Source organism: Macrotis lagotis, chromosome X, assembly GCF_037893015.1.
Source record: "Macrotis lagotis isolate mMagLag1 chromosome X, bilby.v1.9.chrom.fasta, whole genome shotgun sequence".
Classification (NCBI taxonomy): Eukaryota; Metazoa; Chordata; class Mammalia; order Peramelemorphia; family Peramelidae; genus Macrotis; species Macrotis lagotis.
In genome coordinates this window covers 431,317,656-431,338,950 of record NC_133666.1, presented here as the reverse complement: position 1 = coordinate 431,338,950, position 21,295 = coordinate 431,317,656, and the positions used below count along the sequence as shown (strand labels likewise).

The 21,295-nt window shown below is 33.0% G+C and overlaps 1 protein-coding gene across 1 annotated transcript in view; it reads left to right on the top strand.

Moving 5' to 3' along the window:
- The window catches only part of SNTG1 (syntrophin gamma 1), a 536,013-nt gene that overhangs the window by 147,791 nt on the left and 366,927 nt on the right, over positions 1 to 21,295 (top strand). Inside the window, exon 7 of the mRNA XM_074202064.1 lies at positions 18,563 to 18,665. Coding sequence (XP_074058165.1) covers positions 18,563 to 18,665 — 103 coding nt within the window. The remainder of the gene's footprint in view (positions 1 to 18,562; positions 18,666 to 21,295) is intronic.

Here is a 21,295-nt window from a genome sequence, read left to right as displayed (position 1 = left end):
ATCCACTGATCACTACCTGAAAGATCCTAGGATGAAATCTTAGAGGAGTATCACAGCCAAATCCTGAAACCTACAAGTTAAGTAGAAAATATTATGAGCAACAAGAAAGAAATGTCAAATACAGTAGATCACAATCTTTGAATGGTTACATTGGCCACAAATTTCACCCCCAGCATACTTAGGCAAAATTCTGAACAACAACCACAAAGAAGAACATTCAGTGAATTGGCAGATTTTCAGGATTGTGTCAACAAAAAACCAGAACCTAGTAGAAAAGTTGACTATAAGAACCAAAAGAAATAAAAAGTAAACATAAAATACTAATCTCAATGAACTTAATAAGGACAAATTGTTTATTTTTTATATGTGGAAATGTAAAACACAGATTCTAAGAATGTCATTAGTGATTGGGTAGTTCAAAACAAAACTGCTGTTGAACTGAATATGATGTGATTCTTGAAAGCAAAATGATTTAGGAAAAGGTAAAAAAAAGTAATTATCTCATACAAATCAGGTATGAGAAGAAGAACTGACACAGGAATTAGATGGGGAGGAAGACTGGTAGTTCTGAAATCCTACTTTTAACAGAAGTGGATTAAAAAGAGACAACAATTCATAAATGCATATATATGTATATATTATTAAATTCTTAAACTCAGAAAGAAGAGGGCAAGGGGATAAAAGGTAGAAAAGATAAGGAAGAGAATCACATTCACAACAGATTTGGATTAAAGAAATGACACCATCTACATTTAGAATGGTATAATTTATAAAGGGTATATATTTACAAAGAAATGAGTGAGGGGAAGTTAAGTGGCACAGTTGATAGAGCACCATCTCTGGAATCAGGAGGACCTGAGTTCATATGCAGCCTCAGACACTTCATAATTACCTAACTGTGTGGCCTTGGGAAAGCCACTTAACTCCATTTGCCTTGTCCTTTACCAGCTTCTGCTAACTGAAATCTCATTTCATATAGTTATATTACTTTCTTGAGGTTTGGTATTGTCTTTAAAAAACGATATAAAAGAAAATTTGTTCTACTCTCTTGTTGATCAGACGTTTTAGTTCCAAATCAAGTCTTATTTTCTGCTCGTCCCCTTTCTGAAATATCACCTCAGGAATGTTCTATTCTAGCCTAGGTACTTCTTAGGTTTTAGCTGAGAATTGGCTCATCCCTTTGTTCTCTGATAGGAAAAAAAATAACTTTCTGTTCAGTAACCTTTCCTCCCCTCCTTCCCCACACTAAAAAAAAAAAAGACTTAAAAACAGAACAAAATAAAACAAAACAAAACCCACTTTAGTTGTTTTGTTTAAATTGTACTTTGTCCCCCAGAAAGTCAAATATCCTTGATCTTGGAGCTGTCCCAGAATTCCAGGTAAATCATATATTTTTTCTTCTTGTAGATCTTCAAAAGACATTCTCAAAGTTCCTTGTTGATGTATATGATTGAAAGACATTGTGATCCTTTCCTAGTTCCACTTTGAAATTATGAGCCCCTTGCACTAATGCAAGTAGATTCAATGAGCTGCCCTTGGTTTTTTAAAATTATTTACTTAATTCCATCATGTGCACATGTATATTTTTAAGTTATAAAATTTCTTTCCACCCTCCCTTCCCAGCCCTCTCCCCTCAATGGTGAACAGTCAGGTTAGCATTGTATATATCTATTTTGATACACAAGATAACAGATTAATAATTTTTGGTATGAGGAATTAGGGTTAAGGGAAAGAGATACATAAGAGATGATTTTTATAAAGTGTTCATCAGATCCATAAGAGTTGTTTCTTTTTGTGTGTGTTTTGCTTTATTTTATCTTTTTTTCCTTCCTCTGTATGGGGATAATACAGTCCATAACCAGTCTAATACAGTTGTCCTAGCTCTGTGTACTGCTGAAAGGAGCTGCTTCCATCAAGGTTGTTCATCTCACAATGCTGTTGATGTGTACATTGTTTTCTTGGTTCTACTCCCTTTGCTTAGCATCAAATCCCATAAATCATTTCATGCTTCTCCATTTTTCTTATAGGATAATAATATTTCATACTATTCATGTGCCATAACTTGTTTAGTCATTCCCTAATTGATGGGCATCCCTTCAATTTCCAATTCTTTTCCACTACAAAAAGAGCAGCTATAAATATTTTGGAACATGTAGGACTTTTCCCTTTTTTTATAATTTCTTCTGGATGTAGACCTAGAATTGGAATTTCTGGGTCTAAGGATATGAACAGTTTTAGTGCTATTTAGGCATAATTCTTTATTGCTCTCCAGAAAGGTTTGATCAATTTACAACTCCACCAGCAATGCATCCAAGTCCCAATCCTCCCACAACATTTCCAATACTAACCATTTTCCCTTTTTCTCATCTTGGCCAATCTGAGAGGTATAAAGTGATACGTCATTGTTGTTTTAATTTGCATTTCTCTAATCAATAGTGATTTGGAGCATTTTTTCCATATGATTATATAGAGCTTTAATCTCTTCAATTGAAAACTCTGTTCATATTCTTTTACCATTTATCAATTGGGGAGTTGCCCTCAGTTTTTGAAGATATTGGTTACATCACCAATGTGTATTCTATCCTAAATTTCCTTATTATATTCCTCTTTTCTTTCTTCTCCATTAAGTGCCTCCAATATGTCAATGATCTGTTTCTTGCATTGATTAATTTCTATGATATCTCTTTAGCCCAAGCAATGTACCTTAATATAACTAAGCAGAGAGAAAACTGAATTGATGTTGCCAGAATGCACTTTTATTTTGTACACATTTCTTTACATGACCTCTAGTTTTGGTTCAAAATGTAAAACTATAATGGATTCTAATTGATAGTACTCCTTGTTTTATATTTTAGTATTCTCGTCTGACTGGATAAATCATTGTCATTCAATCAAGGATTATAATTATTCCATATTACTTACACTCTACTATAAGTTCAGAATGTTCCCTCTTTCCTCCAAATAAAACTTTAGAAATTCTATCTATCCTATAAGACCCACCTTAAAGCTTATCACTTCCATTATGTCTTTCTTAAACATATGACATTTTCTAAAATCACAAATTGTGATTTAAACTTCATCTGAGTTACTAGTATTTTATGTTCAACTCTCTTATCTACTTGCAATATTCTAATTTGAATTGCTACTATTTCTGAACTTATCATTTACTTCTAAATTAAAAGCTCCAAAATGTCATGGTCCATAACTTATTAATATTTTCCTTTAACCTGGGTCCTGGTTCAATTCACTGTGTATAATAGATAGAATCTGTATACATATATATATATATATATATATATATATATATATATGTAGACTATGTATTGTATAAATGATGATTGAATAATAGGATATAAATATACTAACTAGTATATAAATATAATATAGATAGATATTTTTCCAGTGTTTATTCATTTATCACTTTGTCTGTGGAAAAGAAATGAGGTATATAATGAGCAGAATAATTATAATATATGTAATATATAATATATAATGTATAATATATAATAACTATCTAAAATAGAGACAACAAAGCATCAATTAATTGAATTAAAAAATAGTTGACAGGAGGAAAAAACCCACTTTATACTTCAAATCTCAAGAAACACAAGAGCTGAATTTTTTTTCTGATTAATCAACTTGCAAACAGTAATGATTGCAAGTAAATTATAAAACACAATATTATTCTGTAGTTATAAAAGTATTGTAGAAAGGAATAGGAAAGTATATTCTAAAACCAATGAAATCTAAGTTTCAACCCACAATGACATATTCTATATACAGTCAAAAAATTCATCTGTTAAAAACGGGTGATGTCAAGAAAGAAGAGTATCTGAGTTACTAGGAGGAAACAATGTTAAAAGAATATTTAAGTTTATGGCTCTTAAAATAAACAACAGAAAGGTCAACAAGAGCAAGTATTAAACAAAGAAAAACATTACAATTAATTATGCTATTGTTTAAAAAATAAAAATATTAAACTGTTAAATTATAAATATCATGTATATGTAACTTATTTTTATTTTCTAATGAATATAACATATCAGTCCATTAACAAAGACTCATTGTTTGCCTACTCAGTTACTCTGTGCTGCACAATATGTAAAGTGCTTGTAAAGTGCTGAGTATATGGAGAAAAAGGTGAAAAAATTCCAACTTATGTTCCAGTATAGGAAACAAATATGTATACAAAGTAAATGTATAAATTACACATGCCATGACTTGGGATACAGAAGATTCTAGAAATTAGGGAATGAGGAAGGACATCAAATGGAAGATAGCTCTTGAGCTGTCTTGAACTACTAATATGTAATGACTTGAACTACTAGTAACTAAAATAACTGGCTTACTTAGGCATTGGAATCTGAGCGAGTAAATATATATAAATGGGAAATGGGATGGTACATACAAGGAACAGTTAAAATGTCAATTGAACTAGAATATAAAGTATATTAAGGGGTAAATTTTAATAAACTATAAAGGTAGGTTGGTACCATGTTGCTAAGGACTTTAAATGCCAAATGCAAGAGTTTATATATTTGCTTTTAGAATAAATGAGTGCGCAGCTAGGTAATCAGTAGATTGAGTACTAGCCCTAGAGTCAGTAAGGCCTGAGTTAAAATTTGGCCTCAGACAATTAATAATTTCCTTGCTGTGTGATCATGGTCACTTAACCTCATTGTCTTAAAAAAATAACAAAATAGATAGATTAAATCAAATGGTAAAAGAGATACATAAAGCCAATAAGGAGAAGAATGCTTCACAAAGTAGAATTAGCCAAATGAAAAAGGAGAGGAAAAAGCTCCCTGAAGAAATTAATTCCTTTAAAATTAGAATTCAGAAAATGGAAGCTAATGGTTTTATGAAATATCAAGGGGAAGCTAGGTGGCATAGTGGATAGAGTACCAGCCCTGGAGTCAGGAGTACCTAGGTTCAGATCTGGCCTTAGACACTTAATAATTACCTAGCTGTGTGGCCTTGGGCAAGCTACTTAACCCCATTGCCTTGCATAAAAAAGGAAATTATCAAGAAAATTGCTTGGATATTCTAATACCAGGAAGCAACATAGGATTTGAAGAATTAACTGATCACTTCCTGAAAGAGATATCCCAATAATATTATAATCAAAGTCCAGAGTTCTAAGGTCAAGGAGAAAATATTGCAAGCAGTCAGAAAGGATCAATTCAAAATGTGGTGGAACCAAAGTCAGGTTGACATAAGATTTAGGATCTTTTACATTAAAGGGTTGTAGGGCTTGGAATTCGATATTCAAGAAGGCAAAAGATCTTGGATTACAACCAAGAATCAACTACCTAGCAAAACTGAGCAAAATTTTTCAGGGGAAAGATAGATATTAAATGAAATAGGAGAATTTCAAGGTTTCCTGATAAATAAAGAGTTAACAGTGTATTTTATTTTGAATACAAAACTCAAGTGAAACATAAAAAGGTAAACAGGAAAAGGAAATCATAAAGGATTTAATATTGTTGAACTGTTTATAATCCTATACAGAAAGATGATTCTGATAAAGTTTCTCATTATCAGGCCTAGTAAAAAATCTCTATAGATAGAGAGCACAGATAGAAATTAATATTAACCAATGATATCTAAAAATCTAAAATTAATGAGTGAGAGAGGAATATACTGAAAGAAATGGAAATGGAAAAATAGGGATATAGATTGGGACAAATTATCTTACATAAAAGAGGCAAGACAAAAGCATTTACAGTGGAATAGAAGAGAGGGGGAATTGAAGGAGTATGAGTGAATCTGAATTCATCAAAATTGGTACAAAAAAGGAAATGACATACACATCCAATTGAATAAAGAAATCTATCTTATCCTTCAGGAAATTTGGAGAGGAAAGTAAAAAGAGAAAGATAGAAGGTGATAGAAAGGAGGACAGATCAGAGGAGGGACTAGTCAGAAGCAAAATGCTTTTGAGGAGGAACAAGGTGAAAGGGGAGAGAAGAAATGGGGGTGTAGGGAATAGGATGGAGGAAAATATAGTTAGGAATTAAAACTGCATAAAAATTTGTTTTGAAGCAAGTTTCTCTGATAAAGATCACATTTCTTAAACATAGGCAACTGAGTCAAATTTGAACAGCTTTCAGATGAGGTTATCAATGCTATCTATAGTCATATTTTTTTTTAGGTTTTTGCAAGGCAAATGGGGTTAAGTGGCTTGCCCAAGGCCACACAGCTAGGTAATTATTAAGTGTCTGAGACCAGATTTGAACCCAGGTACGCCTGACTCCAAGGCTGGTGCTTTATCCACTACGCCACCTAGCTGCCCCTATAGTCATATTTTAAAATGTTTCTAACTCATTATAGTTTGCAGAAATGAAAATTAAAATAATTCCAATAGGACAGGTAAGGAAAATGTCAAATTTTGAAGGGAATGTAGGGAAAATAATATATTAATACACTATACCCATTCTATAGAGCAATTTGGAACTATGCCCAAAGGGAAGCCTAGCAATATATCTACTAGATCTGTTTTTCCAAAAGTTAATAAAAACAAGAGTACAAAATTCTATTTGTACAAGGATATTTATTGCAGCTATTTTCTAGAGGAAAGAAATGAGAAATTGAGGGGGAGTCCATCAGTTGGGGAATGATTGAACAAATTGTGATATGTGGCTATGATGGACTCATGTTATAAGAAATGATGGGTAGGATGATCCCCCAAAAACCTGTTAAAACTTACATGAGTTGATGTAAAGTGAACCATAGTATATACAAAGTAACAGCAAGCTGTGAATGACTTAGTTTTTTTCAGCAATATTTCAACAATATTATAACTATATTGTAATTAGAATAAAACATTCTATCCATCCTCAGAAAAAAGAGTTCATGATGTCTGAATGGAGATTGAAGTCTACTTTTTCAACTTTATTGTTCTTGAGGTTTCTTTTTTGGGGTTAGGTCTATATTTTCTTTGATAATATGACTATTATGGAAATGTTTTCATGACTACACTTTTATAACCTATATCAAATTGCTTGCTTCTTAATGGGTCAGAAGGAAGGGAAAGACCATAAAAGAAATAATGAAGGTCTGAACTAATGTGCTATCTGTATTTACAGATAGAAAAAGTCAGATGTGAAAAATTATTTGAAAATAGATTTGGCAGCTGATTTGATATGCAGAGAAGGAGTTGAAGATAATGTTGAACTTGTAAAACTGTGTAACAGAATACATAGTGGTGGACTTGACAGTATTAGGGAACTTTGAAAGAGGTAAGATTAGGAGAGAAAAATAATGAATCCTGTTTGAAACATAGTGAGTTTCAGTGTATAATGGTAAAATCTCCTATAGACAGTCATGTGGGACTAAAGCCCTGGGAGTACTCATATGTAGATACAGGATTAATCTGCAAAGTGATCATAATTAAACATACTGATGCTGATGTGTTGCTTAATTAAACTATAGCAATGGAAGGGATGAAACAAGGACAGGTCAGTGTCATATACACATAGTGAGAGGGTTGTGATAGATGTTGATCCAGCAAAGAAGACAGAATGGGGTTTTCACATAGGAAGGAAGAGAAACAACAGTAAATAATGTCTCAGAATTCTAGAAGAGATAGATTATTGATAAGGAGAAGGTGTTGAATAGTATCAAATGCTTCAGATGAGTTCAAGAAGCAAGAAGATTGAGAAAAGGCTATGGAACTGGACAATTTTGGAAAGAGTAATTTAGAATGAGTAATGAGGGTACCATAGTATTCTTTTTGAAATGTGTAGGGTCTATATTAGATTTCTTTCTCTCAGGGGGAGGAAGGAGAAAAATGTAAAACTCAAAATCTTGCAAAAAATGTTTGACAAAAAATACCATTGCATATAGTTGTAAAAACAACCAAAATATTTAATTTTTTTAAAACAGAAAAAGGAATTAATCATATTCTATTTTCTCATCCATTAATTGATGAATCATGATGTTTTAGAATTTTTCCAGAGTACATAAGGATTCATGATTAAGTATGGACTTTTCAGTGTTTACAAATGCTTAGATGTTACTATTACATTAAAGAAATAATTTTGATGCTCAGTCTTTTTTATTTTATGAGAAAAGTTTGAGTACTCTACCTAACTCCTATGATAAAATGTTAAATACTTCAAGCTTGATGTGAATGTTATTTTATGATCTCTGAAATATTTTTCAAGGATGCTAACAGTGATGATTCCAACTCTGAGTAAAATCTTTTACTAACAATCACAATGCTAACCTGGACAGGTTCTTCAGTCAAATATCTTAAGTGTTTGATTGTAGTGGAAACTACTGATTTCAGATTCAACAAAAACTGCATTTCACTTTGATGATCACATTAAGGAAATCAGTGCTGGAAAGCATAACATAACCCAATTATCTTAATCTATATTATCCCTCATCACAAAAAAGTAGACTAATATTTCCTAATTTATTATAATATTTCCTGTTCATAATAAGCATATTTTTAAAGAATTCTTTCCACTACATTGGTTTCTTTTCCTCTCTTTTTACTGATATTAAAAGCCTTTCAAAAAGCGCTGATTTTTTTTCACCACTGAATCATTATCAATTCTCCCAATTGTTTCATTTTTCTACCCCCCCACCCCGTGGTTTACTAAATAGGGTTCTAAGACTAAGTCTAAATTTCATAGGTAGCAGATAAAGGAAAACAACTTATTAGGTCATGCTGAAATTTTGCTTTCATTTCAATACAAGCATGTTGTTTAGATAGATATTGCTTAAATATCATTTACTACCAAATTTATGTTGATAATACATATGTATGATCATAGCAAATCCCTCTCATACCCCCTTCAATAAATTCCAGTTACTCCCTATCAACTCCAGTATTGAATATAAACCCTTTTGGTTTGGATTCAAAGCCATATATAACCTGCAACTCCTGCTTTTACATTCTTTTTCTGCCTTATATCCAATAGCCACCCATGATCTCTGTGAATCAGAGTTACTTGTCTCTTTGTTGTTCTTCTTACAATACATTATCTCCTAACTGGTTATTTTCCCTTGCTTGTCCTTTATACCTGAAATGTTTTCTCTCAACATCTCTGCCTCATTGTATTTGAACTGATAGGACAGAGATTTTCTTTTTCCTTTCTTTATTCTTCTGATGCTTAGCACATTGTAGGCATTTAAAAAATTATTATTAACTTTTATTCTTTGGTTTGGAAGTAACTTTAGCAAATAACAAATATTTAATCGGCATGCAGTAACAAGATTTCTATAAAAAATATTGGCAAAACAAATGTAACACTGGACAATTCAAAGCTTAAAAAATGGTTAAACTAAGCTTCAGTTTGAGATATTTTCTTTCATAAAAGCCTGAAACACAGGTAAAACATTTATGCATTTAATTTTTTCTATCAAAATTTACTGTGGGAGGACAGAAGGACCTAACAGGAAAAGCAGAAGCAAGGTCATTCAATAATGGAACTCTAAGGGCAAGTTATAACTGTATCTGAATCCAGAAAAAAGTGGTCCCTTGGGGTGGAGACAAGATGGCAGGACGAGGAGATGGGAAAAGCCCAGGTCACAGAGCAGCTGAGAACAGCTTGAAGGGGTTGGGAGAGAATTCTGCTACACCAGAGTGAGTGTGGAGTGAGGAGCACCGGCTTCAGAACCTGTGGCGAGAATCAGGAGAAACCAGTCTGCACCTCCAGAACACAGCCCACAGAAAAAAAAAGGGGACCAGGGGAGAAGACAGAAATATCTGTGCTCTCCCTGGGGCTGGGACTCTGCTGTTTGCCCACACTCAGCTCAGCAGAGCCCCTCCTTATAGCTCCAGGGCAGAGGGTAGTGCTGTGGTCATCTACATATCAAAGCACAGGCAAGAGAGCATAAGACCTTGGAGGAATAAAAGTCCCAGTGGGGTGCCCCCCCCCAAAAAAAAACCCAAAACCTTGCAAATGTGGCAAATTAGTCTTGGGCAGAGGGAATGAGTAAACAACAGAAAAAAAGGAATCTGACCATAGAGAATTACTTTAGTCCCAAGGAAGAGCAAAACATACTCAGATGATGATAAAAATTGAAGCTTCCATATCTAAAACCTCCAAAAGAAATAGAAAATGGGCTCAGACTGTGGATGAGCTCAAAAAAGACTTTGAAAAGCAATTAAGGGAGGTAGAGGAAAATATTGGGAGGGGAAATGTGAGCGATGCAGAAAAATCATGAAAACCAAATCAACAGCTTGGTGAAAGAAATACAAAAAATAGTGAAGAAAATATTATGTTGAAGACCAGTTTAGGTCAAATGGAAAAAAAGCAAAACAAAAGGCAAATGAGGAGAATGCCTTAAAAAAGTAGAATTGGCCAGCTGGAAAAAGAAATAATAAAGTTCTCTGAAGAGAATAACTCCTTCAAATGAGAATGGAACTAAAGGAAGCTAATGACTTTGCAAGAAATCAGAAAGAAATAAAATTCTTCCATAAAAGCAAAAATAAGAAGAAAATGTGAAATGTTCCACTGGAAAAACAACTGACCTTGAAAACAAATCAAGAAGAAAAAAAAATCTAAAAATTATTGGGCTACCAAAGTCACGGCCAGAAAAAAGAGACTAGAATTCAATTTTTCAAGAAATAATATAGCAAAATTGCTCTGAGATCCTAGAAACAGAGGCTAAAATAGAAATTGAGGAAACCCACCTATCACCTCCTGAAAGAGATACCAAAAGAAAATCTTCCAGGAATATTATAGTCAAATTCCAAAACTCGCAAATAAAAGAGAAAATTCTAAAAGCTGCCAGAAACAATTCAATTACCAAAGCTCCATAGTCAGGATTACACAGGATCTGGCAGTATCTACATTAGGGGCTCATAGGGATTGAAATATGATATTCTGGAAAGCAAAGGATCTTGGTTTATAACCGAGAATCAACTACCCAGAAAAACTGAACATCCTCTTTCAGGGGAAAAGATGGACTTTCAATAAAACAGGAGACTTTCAAACTTTCTTATTGAAAGAACCAGAGCTGAACAGAAAGTTTGATCTCCAAGTACAGGACTTTGGTGAACCATAGAGGGGGTGGATGAGAAGGACTAACTATGAGGAACATAATGATATTGAACTGTTTGTATTTTTGAATGGGAAGAAAATATTGAGAACTCATATGAATTTTCTCATTAATAGCTGTTAAAAGGAGCATATATAGACAGGGCACAGGAAGGAGCAGAATATAATGACATACTATAGTAAAAAGATGGAATCAATGGATGATAAAGGAAAGTACTGGGGGAAAGGGAAAGGAGATGAAGATGAAGAAGCTAAGAAATTTCACATGAGTCATGAAAAAGCTTTTTCAATGGAGTGGAGCGGGGGGAAGGCAGTGGGGAATGAGTGAGCCTTCATTCTAATCAGAAATGGCTCAGAGAGGAAATAATATACATATCTAATAGGGTATAGAAATCTATCTTACCCTAGAAAACAATGAGAAGAAAGGGATGGGATAAAGGGGAAAGGGGGGGGAGGGAAGGGGGGGAATAAGTGATTGAAGAGAGGGAAAATCGAGGTACTTAGATACAACACACTTTTGGACAGGGCCAGGATAGAAGGAGAGAGAGAGAACAGAATAAATGAGAGTGGGGAAGAATAAAGTAGAGGGAAATATAGCTAGTAATAGCAACTGTGGGAAAAATATTGAAGCAACTTCTCTGGTGGAGTTATGATAAAGAAAACAACTCACCCCAGAGATAGAGCCATTGGAATCTGAACACAGTCTGAAGTACATTTTTTTCTCTATCTCACTATTCTTGAGGTGTCTCATCTTTTTTGGGGGGGTTATGTTTATTCTTATAACAATATTATTGTAATAATAGATTGGCAAAAATAAAGAAATATTAAAATTATGAATTACAAAAGCAGTCCCTCCCTTCAGTCCCTTTGTCATTTCTACATGAAGAATCATGAATATGGTAGTATTTGGTACAATATTTAATGATGTATTTTGAACATTTCTAATTCTTTCAGAAACCCTATACTGTCTTCTATATTCAGCTGGAACATCAATTTTTTTGAGAATATATATTTTCTCTAGTATTTCAGATATAACTTTGTGATAATTCCTGTTTAATTATGGGAAGTACCCAGGCAATCTACTCCAAGTTCAAAATACTTTGTGGAAGTGCAGTCAATCAAAATCATGACTCATAAGCATATGATATTTTATTTTTATTAGTTAGCCAAAAAATAGGTTAAAAGGAGATATTTAGTGAAATGGTTTAGTTTTTCTTAAAAAAGTAACAATAAAATCATTTCTCCCAAAATTAGGGGGTACATTGTCATACAAATATTCACTAGAAGTGAGAGTATGTGTATGCATATTATATATCTAGTCAAAGAACATACATGGAAGGATAGACATAGGAATACATGGTAAGAATATTTGTATAATTCTAAAACTGCAGAACTGCAGTTGACTTGTGATGATGTAACCACTCTCTGGGTTTGATCTCTACTATATTCAGCTCTCTCTAGGGCATGCACCTTGGTTGTCTCATTATATTTTTGCTAATCAACCAGGGATGTGCCATCTCTTCTGCTCACTACCACTTTCTATGACATCTAGGATTCAACTCAGTTAAGGTAACATCTCTTCCCCATAAAAATATGAGCTCTGACATTTCACTTTTAACTTAGTCTCAATGACTCAACTTCATCTTTTAGAAAGATAGGCCCCTTTCCTCTATAATCTTCTTACTAAGAAAGAAACCTTGGCTGATTTCTTATCTTTAAAGGAGAAATCTGTCAGTTCCAATAGTTTTTCCCTTCAGGGACCATGTTCTTTGGGAGTACAGTGTAGCTAGCTAACTCTTTAGAGTCAATAGGTGTTAGACTTTCTTGGAGAACATTTTTTCTTGAAAATGTGATTGACATTGTGTTCCAATCCTCTCTTAGATTAAAGTTAGAAAATCCTCATTTGTTTTAAACTCCATTAAGCCTAGTTTCTTTATTCAGGTGGAAATTTAGAGTAATTTTTAGAATGATTTAGTCTTTACCCCCTCAAATTATTTCAGGATTAATCTAATTAACTTTAAAATTGCACAAAGGTACCACATTTGTCTCATTCCTTTCCTCCTCATTTGTCCCTTTCCCCCCTTAAAAAATTAATATAATAAAACAAAAAATTGACTCTAGACATGGAGATGAATTTGAATAAATATAAATGATAAACTAACTGATTATTAAAACTTAACAACAAATCATCCCTCTGACCTAATTTCATCCCTTTAATACTTATATATAATAGACAATGCATCTCCTAGATTCTGACTTGCCCTACAAAAAGATAACCAAATTCACCTAATGACTTAGATTATTACTGCAAGAGTATACCTGAGAAATTCTCAGCAAAAAGTTTTAGATAGCCATTTAAACTGAATCAGTGGGCAGAGAGATTTAATCTCCATTTTACCTGCCTAAGAAGCCTCAGGGTCCAATAGCTAAAATGTTTATCACTGACTGATCACAAGGATGACTTGGAATTCAGCTTTCCTATATCTTATGAAATGATACTACTAGTTGAATGAAGTTCATTAAACAGTCAACCCATTTTTCCCTCCAGAAGAAAATATTTATGGCTTACTGAAGCTAAGAAAATTACTATCTGTTGCCAACTTTATTGCTAAAGATAAATGTTAGTGATGGTTCTTCCAGAAATTATATTAACTATTGCAGTTTAACAGAATATGTTCAGGAAATTACCTTGTTTAATTATTTAGTTGATTAACATGTATTTATTAAGTCCTGTATACAACTCCTTGTCTTCATTGAGTTTACAATCCACTGATAGAGACATCATATCTATATAAAAATAAACAGAGAAAATAAAAACAAAATAAATATAGTTCTGGGAGGAACTGTGCTAGGATTAAGGGAATTAGCAAAAGGCAGGTGGTATTTAATTTTTCCAGGAAGAAGTTTATGAATTCTAAGTTATCATAGTATCCAGGGAAAGAAGTTTAAGCATGAAGGAGGGCTAGTAAAAAGGCACAGATACTGAAATCACACATTGATCAGAACAAAAAGGCTAGTTTATAACAGAATTGTAATATATAATATATAAAGCAGAATTATAACATATAAAAAAAGCAGTAATATACAATGAAACTATAAAGATGAATTAGAACAGTTAAGTGGCACAGTGGATAGAGCACCATGTCAGGAGTCAGAAAGACAAAAGTGACTTCAGATACTTAATAGATGTGTGATCCTGGACAAATCACTTAACTCTTTTTTGCCTCAGTTTTCTCATCTATAAAATCAAATCACTGTGATATCTTTGCCAAGAAAATCCGAATTAAGGTCATGAAGAGTAGTATATGACTTATAATGTCTGAACAATAAAAAAGAACAAATAGCATAAGATTCTGAGGGGCTTTATTTTCATTTTTTATATAAATTTCTATTCATCATTGTTCACTTTAATGTCCCCAGTAAAACTTTCTCTCCCAGAGAACCATGCATTATAATAAAGAATAGAGAAAGAAGGGAAAATTCAGCAAAATCAGTCAACATATCAGAAAATCAGATATTAGTTATAATGTTACAGATTCATATCCCCCACTTCTATAAAAAAGGGAAGGTTAATTGTCCTATATCTCTTGGCTGTGGTCAAGCTTGATAATTGCAATTTTGAGGCTTTTGTTTGTTTTTCTGTTCCTGTTCTTTCCTTCCATATCTTTCCATCTATCTTCATGTTTATTTAGTAAATTACAAAATATATTAGCATATTGTTTTATATCTTTATATTATATAACATATTTAAATATAATATATATACTTAAAATATATAATTTATTTGTTATTACCTGTATGTGAATGTTATTCCTCTATCTATTATTCTCTCTTGGTTCTGTTTATTTTTTAATTACTTAAATTCATATAGATCTTGTAATACTTCTCTAATTATATATTCATCATTTCACATAGTATATTAAAATTATGCACTATAATTTTAATAGCTCCCCAATCATTGAACACTGACTGCACTTTATGTTCTTTCTTATTAATATCGAAACACTTCTACAAACATTTTAATGTACATGGGCCCCATAGTTTAGCAGTCGACCTTTTGGGGTTACACACCTCGCAGCTAAATCTCTGAGACAGAGGAGATGCATAATTGATATACACTTTATTACCTGACTTTTCACAACCTTTTCAGCACTGACTACTTCCATCTTTTGTTGTCTTTGTCACTTTCTAAAAATGAGATGAAACTGCAGAACTGTCTGGACTGATACTTGTTTTCTTAGTTATTTTAAGCAAAGTTTAATATGGCTATTAATTTTTTTAATTCTATTTTTGAAAAACATTCATATTCTTTAACTATTTATCTATTGGATAAGAGCTTTGGGCCTCACATATTTCTAATACTTGCCTGGGCATTATGGATATTATACTTTTATCAGAAATATTGTATTTAATTTTTTTAATTTATCATTTCTTTTTCTATTTGCATTAATTTTGTTTGAGTAAAAACTTTTCTATATCATGTGATCACTATTTTATGTCTTTAATAATCATTTATTTCACTTATTTGATTAAGAATACCGGGGCAGCTAGGTGGCATAGTGGATAAAGCACCGGCCTTGGAGTCAGGAGTACCTGGGTTCAAATCCGTTCTCAGACACTTAATAATTACCTAGCTGTGTGGCCTTGGGCAAGCCACTTAACCCCATTTGCCTTGCAAAAAAAAAAAAACCTAAAAGAAAAAAAGAATACCATTTGGCCATACTATGAAGGACAACTGATTTTTTTTTCTTTCTGATGTAATTATTGTTCCTAATTAATGAACTCTCCCTTCAGGCTATGTCTTTAGTTCTAATTCTTGCTTTAATTACTAATTCCATTGTTCTCTGGTCTATAATGGAGATATTTATTTTCTGTTTTAAAATTTCACAAATATTTCTTTGTGCTTTATTATGTTTCATTTTTAAGCATGTCTTCTGATACTGAGAAATAGAAATATTATCATTTTGTTCAGAAATTGGCTGAAATTCTCCAGTAATTTATTCAGTTTAATAAATCCCTCTTTATCTTTCTTTTTTAAAACCTGAGTTATTGTCCTCCTAAAAACTACTATTCTTAGCTTTTTCTTTTCTTTTTTACTTTGTTTTTTGCAAGGCAATGGGGTTAAGTGACTTGCCCAAGGTCTCACAACTAGCTTAATTATTAAGTGTTTGTGGCTGGATTTGAACTCAGGTACTCCCAACTCTAGAGTCAGTGCTATACCCACTTTGTCACCTACTCACCCCAATCCTTTATCTTTCTAATCGATTGTTCTATATCTGAGGGAGGAACTGTTACAACTGTTATGTTACTCTTTATACTTTTTTGTATGAATTTTCCCACATTTTATGAATTTTTATGTATTTCTCACACACACACACACACACACACACACATATATATACTTAATGTTGGTATAATTTCATTTTGCATCATTTCTTTAAGCAAACTATAACTTCATTTTGATATCCCATATTTTTATTTTTTACTAATAGGAAAATTGCAATTACTGTATTTTTGGTTCACTTAAAGTAGAATAAATTTCTCATTCTCATTTTTGCTCTGTCTTTTTAGAAGCATTTCTTATACATAATAGATAATAGTTTTATTTTCCTATTCATCTTCCACATTCCATTTATTAAATTATTTTTTTCATTCACTATAGGACTTATGTTGTAATCTTTTTTTTTTTTTTTTAGTTTTTGCAAGGCAATGGGGTTAAGTGGCTTGCCCAAAGCCACACAGCTAGGTAATTATTATGAGGCAGGATTTGAACTCTGGTACTCCTGACTCCGGGGCTGGTGCTCTGTCCACTGTGCCACCTAGCTGCCCCAGCGCCACCTAGCCACCCCATATAGGACTTATTTTGGCATTTGTTTCTTTAAAGATTTTTAAAACCATATATAATCTCTTTCCTCTTTTCAATCAACATTTTGTCTACAGTAGCAACATTGATTCAGGTTTGCAGAGCATTTCATATTGGGTTGCATCCTGATCTCATTTACATTTTGAAATTTATATTGAAGCATTCAATTCCCTCCAATTTGATTTTGTTATTGATGAGGAAAAAAAATCTACACTAGGTGAATTTCCTTTCTTTTATTTTTTTAAACTCCATCTCTTAGATACTTAAAGGATTTATTTATTTATTTATTTATTTATTTGTTTGTGTGTTTATTTATTTATTTTTCGCAGAGTCCTCTCTGATTTCATGTAACTGTATTCTTAGCAAAGATACTGGAGTGGTTTGCTTTTTCCTTCTCTAGTGTGTCCTCATTTTACAGATGAGGAATTAAAGCAAATAGGGGTTAAGGGATTTGCCCACAGTTATACAGCCAGCAAGTATCTAAGACTGCATTTGAAATGAGACCTTCCTGACTCCAAGGCTGATGTTTTTTCAGAATTGTCTTTCTTCTCTAAATTCAGCAAAAATCTTCTAAATTTGGTTCATAATATTTTTGTTTGTTTTGGTTTTTTTAGGGTTTAAGAGAGATAAAAGATTTATAGAAAAAGTGATTTGACAGAATTGGTCATATGACCTGTTATTCTCCATGAAGGATTTTAAATTATCATAATGGGAATTTTATTTGATACTGTAAGTAAAGAGGATTGGTGTTTAGGTAGAGGATTTACATGGTCAGAATTGCGACTGAGAAAAGAATTTTGGTGTCCATGTTGAACGTGTAGTGTATTGGGATAGACTTGAGGCAGGAGTTCAGATTTATGGAGTTGGGAACTAAAGTTCATCTTCTAAGGGAGTACATATGTCTTCAGAAAAAGGAAACTACTGATTTGATACTCAAAGTGCCAAATGTATAAATTTCATAATTCATTCTCAAAGAATGAGAAGTGCATATTGAAGTAAGACCTAGGTTCAAATACCATTTCTGACACAGTGGCTATGTGATCTACTTAAGTTCTTAGTATCTCAGTCAACTCTCCAAGACCAAGGTAAAAAGTAAATGTCTATCTTCACTGATTTAGGAATTTGGCACATTATATAATTAAAAAAGCATGAATATGAAATAAAAACTGAAATAAAAGTCCAAAAAGATACTTTCAGACATCAAAGCAATAGTAGTCATTACCACCATTATTTGTGCTGGACTGAAAAGGAAAATAAATGGATTTATTTTAAATGCATTTGCTGGTAGCTTAGTAGGCAGAATTTTTTCTTGTAATCATAACCTATATTGATTTCCTTTTAATTCTAAAGATCTTGAAAATAGTTGCTGAATTTTATGATTTATATAAACTTATGCTAGCTAATATAGAATGATAAGCCAAGCAAGACTTCAGTAAATGTTAGGTGATAACAATGTTGGTGCTGTGGGCAAGAAGCCTATTGTTCACCTGGCACCTGCACTGGCAAACTTTGCATTTCCTCATTTCATATCATTCTCTGCTGTTGCCCTGAAGGAAGGAAACCTTCATGTAGGAGAAGGGACATGTGTAGAGGGAAGTTAAACTATTTCCATATGTTGGAGTTGAATGTTAGAGGCTTTGGGAACCCAGTTCTAACATCATCATTTTCTTTCATTCTTCAGGTTCAGGTTCTTCGGAATGCAGGTGAAGAAGTGACCCTAACTGTGTCATTCCTAAAACGAGCACCTGCTTTCCTCAAGCTGCTGCTGAATGAAGATTGTGCATGTAAGCATTTACAATAAATGGAAAGAAAAATGCCTACATCATCACTCTATCATTTTCAAAGGTTTTTTTCTGACAGTGATTGACATCTTCCTAAATCAGGATTTTGGTCTGCATATGAACATTTTATATCACCATGTGCTACATTATCAGTTTTGGAAGATAATAGATGCTGTCTTTGATACAGGAAGAATTTAGTGTATTTAAAGACACTTTCCCATGACAAGATTTGATAGAAAAATAATGCAAATCATAGCTTTCATATCATCTTTGTACCTCCATTTAAATTCCAATCAGGAGACTTTAAGGGATCTCTTAGAGTTAAAGATTCCTACATTTTAATCTCATTAGAGAATGTATTAATAAAGAAGTCTTTCAGTTTACTTGCTTTTCATTAGCAAGGATATGGAAGGATGCAGATGACTCTTTGTAATTATAATCAATTATATAATATGTTTCAGGAATTAGTTTTAATCTCATTTCTTTTTTCCTTTCCCATTAAATAAAAATTAAACCTGAATTTTCCTTTTTTAAATAACCCATGATTTCACTAGAGGTTGTCCAACCCTTTACCTCCCACCTCAACCATGATCATCAGAGTGCTTCCATATTACATTAGAAGCTTTTGTAAATTTACAAAAAAATCATGATCTTACTGTCCTTTTCTTAGTGGTGATCTATACACTTGAGAAAGGGTGGCTTTTGGACAACATAAACTGTTAATATAGAAAATTAAAGAATTTAAGATTAGGAAAGGAATCCTGTGACCAGTGGGTCATATGACTGGATGGATGGATGGATGGATGGATAATTTACCAGAAAAAGATTTCTCAGCCTCTGAATAAAAATTTCCAAAAGTGAGAAATGCATCACCTCTTGAGGCAACTCACTCCACTTTTGGAAAAAGTTAGTTTTCAGGAAGTTTGAGCTTGTTTGTTTGTCTTCCCTACCAACAAATCTAAAATTTTACCTTCTATTGGTCTTATTGCTCCTCTTTCAGTCTTTTGGAACTAAATAGACTAAATCTGTTCAACTCTCCATTTGACAACCTTTCAAATAGTTGAAGAAAATTTCCATTTCCTTCCTGAATCTTCTCTGTGTTAAGGATGACCAATTCCTACAATTAGTCTCAATATATTGTATCCTCCTCTTTATCAAACCTCATTGCCCTCCTCTAGACACTCTACAACTTCTCAATGTTCTCTTAAACCATGGTATCCTAAATTGAAAACAATAACCCAGATTGGAACTGAAGAGGGTAGAGTGCAGTGGAATAATTGCCTACTCTTCCTGGAAGCTGTTCCATTCCTTAATGTAGCCCAAGATGAAATTAGCTTTCCTGGCAGAACATCACACTGCTGAATCATACTGAAATTGATTAACAGAACTGATTCCCAAAACCTTTCTAATTTGGTAGTCCATGGCAGATTTTGGATTCCCTTGGCATTGCCTTCAAGACCCCAGGGTCATTTCTATGCCATCAGGAAGAGAACTTTTACCAGAGGAATATAATTTTAAAAAATGAAAACTATTTCATATGGTTTAGTATCACTTATCAAATCAAATGAGAATAGAACAGTACATACTTAATGACATAAATCTTGTAAGCTATTTTTCCAAAAGAAAAAGAAAAGAATTTGGGTGAGGGGAGCGCCCAAGTACTGCTTCCCGTGCTTTTTTTGTAAAAGACAAAAACTTCACTTTTGACTCACTTCCATCTATATCTGCTATTTTATCTGGTTCCAACTCCATAGAATCAGATGCCCCTTTTCTGAGTACCCCATTATGTCCCCCTATTTTACTGCCATTTGTATGTTATGTCCTCCACCCCATTAGATATTGTATTCCTTAAGGGCAATGATTGTATTCAATATAACAATTGTATCCCTCCACTTTTAGCAAGGTATCTGGTATACAGGAGACACTTAAAAAACATTTATTGGATTATTATTGGATGAGAATATCTATACAAGTGAGATTTAAGGTTTGAACTTTACGAATAAAAGCTAAATCAATTGAAACAAGGTTTGGAAACCTAGACTAATAATAGCTTGCATTTAGCTAGCACTTGACATTTTGGCAATCACTCTAAACATGATATTTCTTTGACTCCTCAGAACAATTTTGGGAGGTAGGAGCTTTTATTATTCCCATTTCATAATGATGGGATCTTTCCCATCTTGGATGAAAGAGTTTAACTGACTTGCCCAGGATCACACAGCTAGTATGCATCTAAGGTAGAATTTAACACTCTGGACCTCCTGATTGCATGTCATATATTCCATTCACTATTCCCTCTAGTCACAGGAGCCAACCAGGAGACTGAGGAAAAATAATCTTCAAAAGCCAGACACTTACTACATTACATTTATGTTGGAAGCTGTGCTCTCATACCCAGAGAACAAATGTCTGCCCCTTATCCACCTACATTAATTCCAAGTTTGTAGATCTCCTCTTCCATTCCTTCACCCCCATAATTACAGCACAAATTGGTTATGGAATTTCATCTTGGATGTTTTATCTGTTCTACCATAGAGTATATTTATAGCTAAAAACAAGTTAGTATCTCATTACAACTCTTTTAGTTGACAATACAATAGAGCAGAGGTTCTTAACCTATATCCCATGAACTT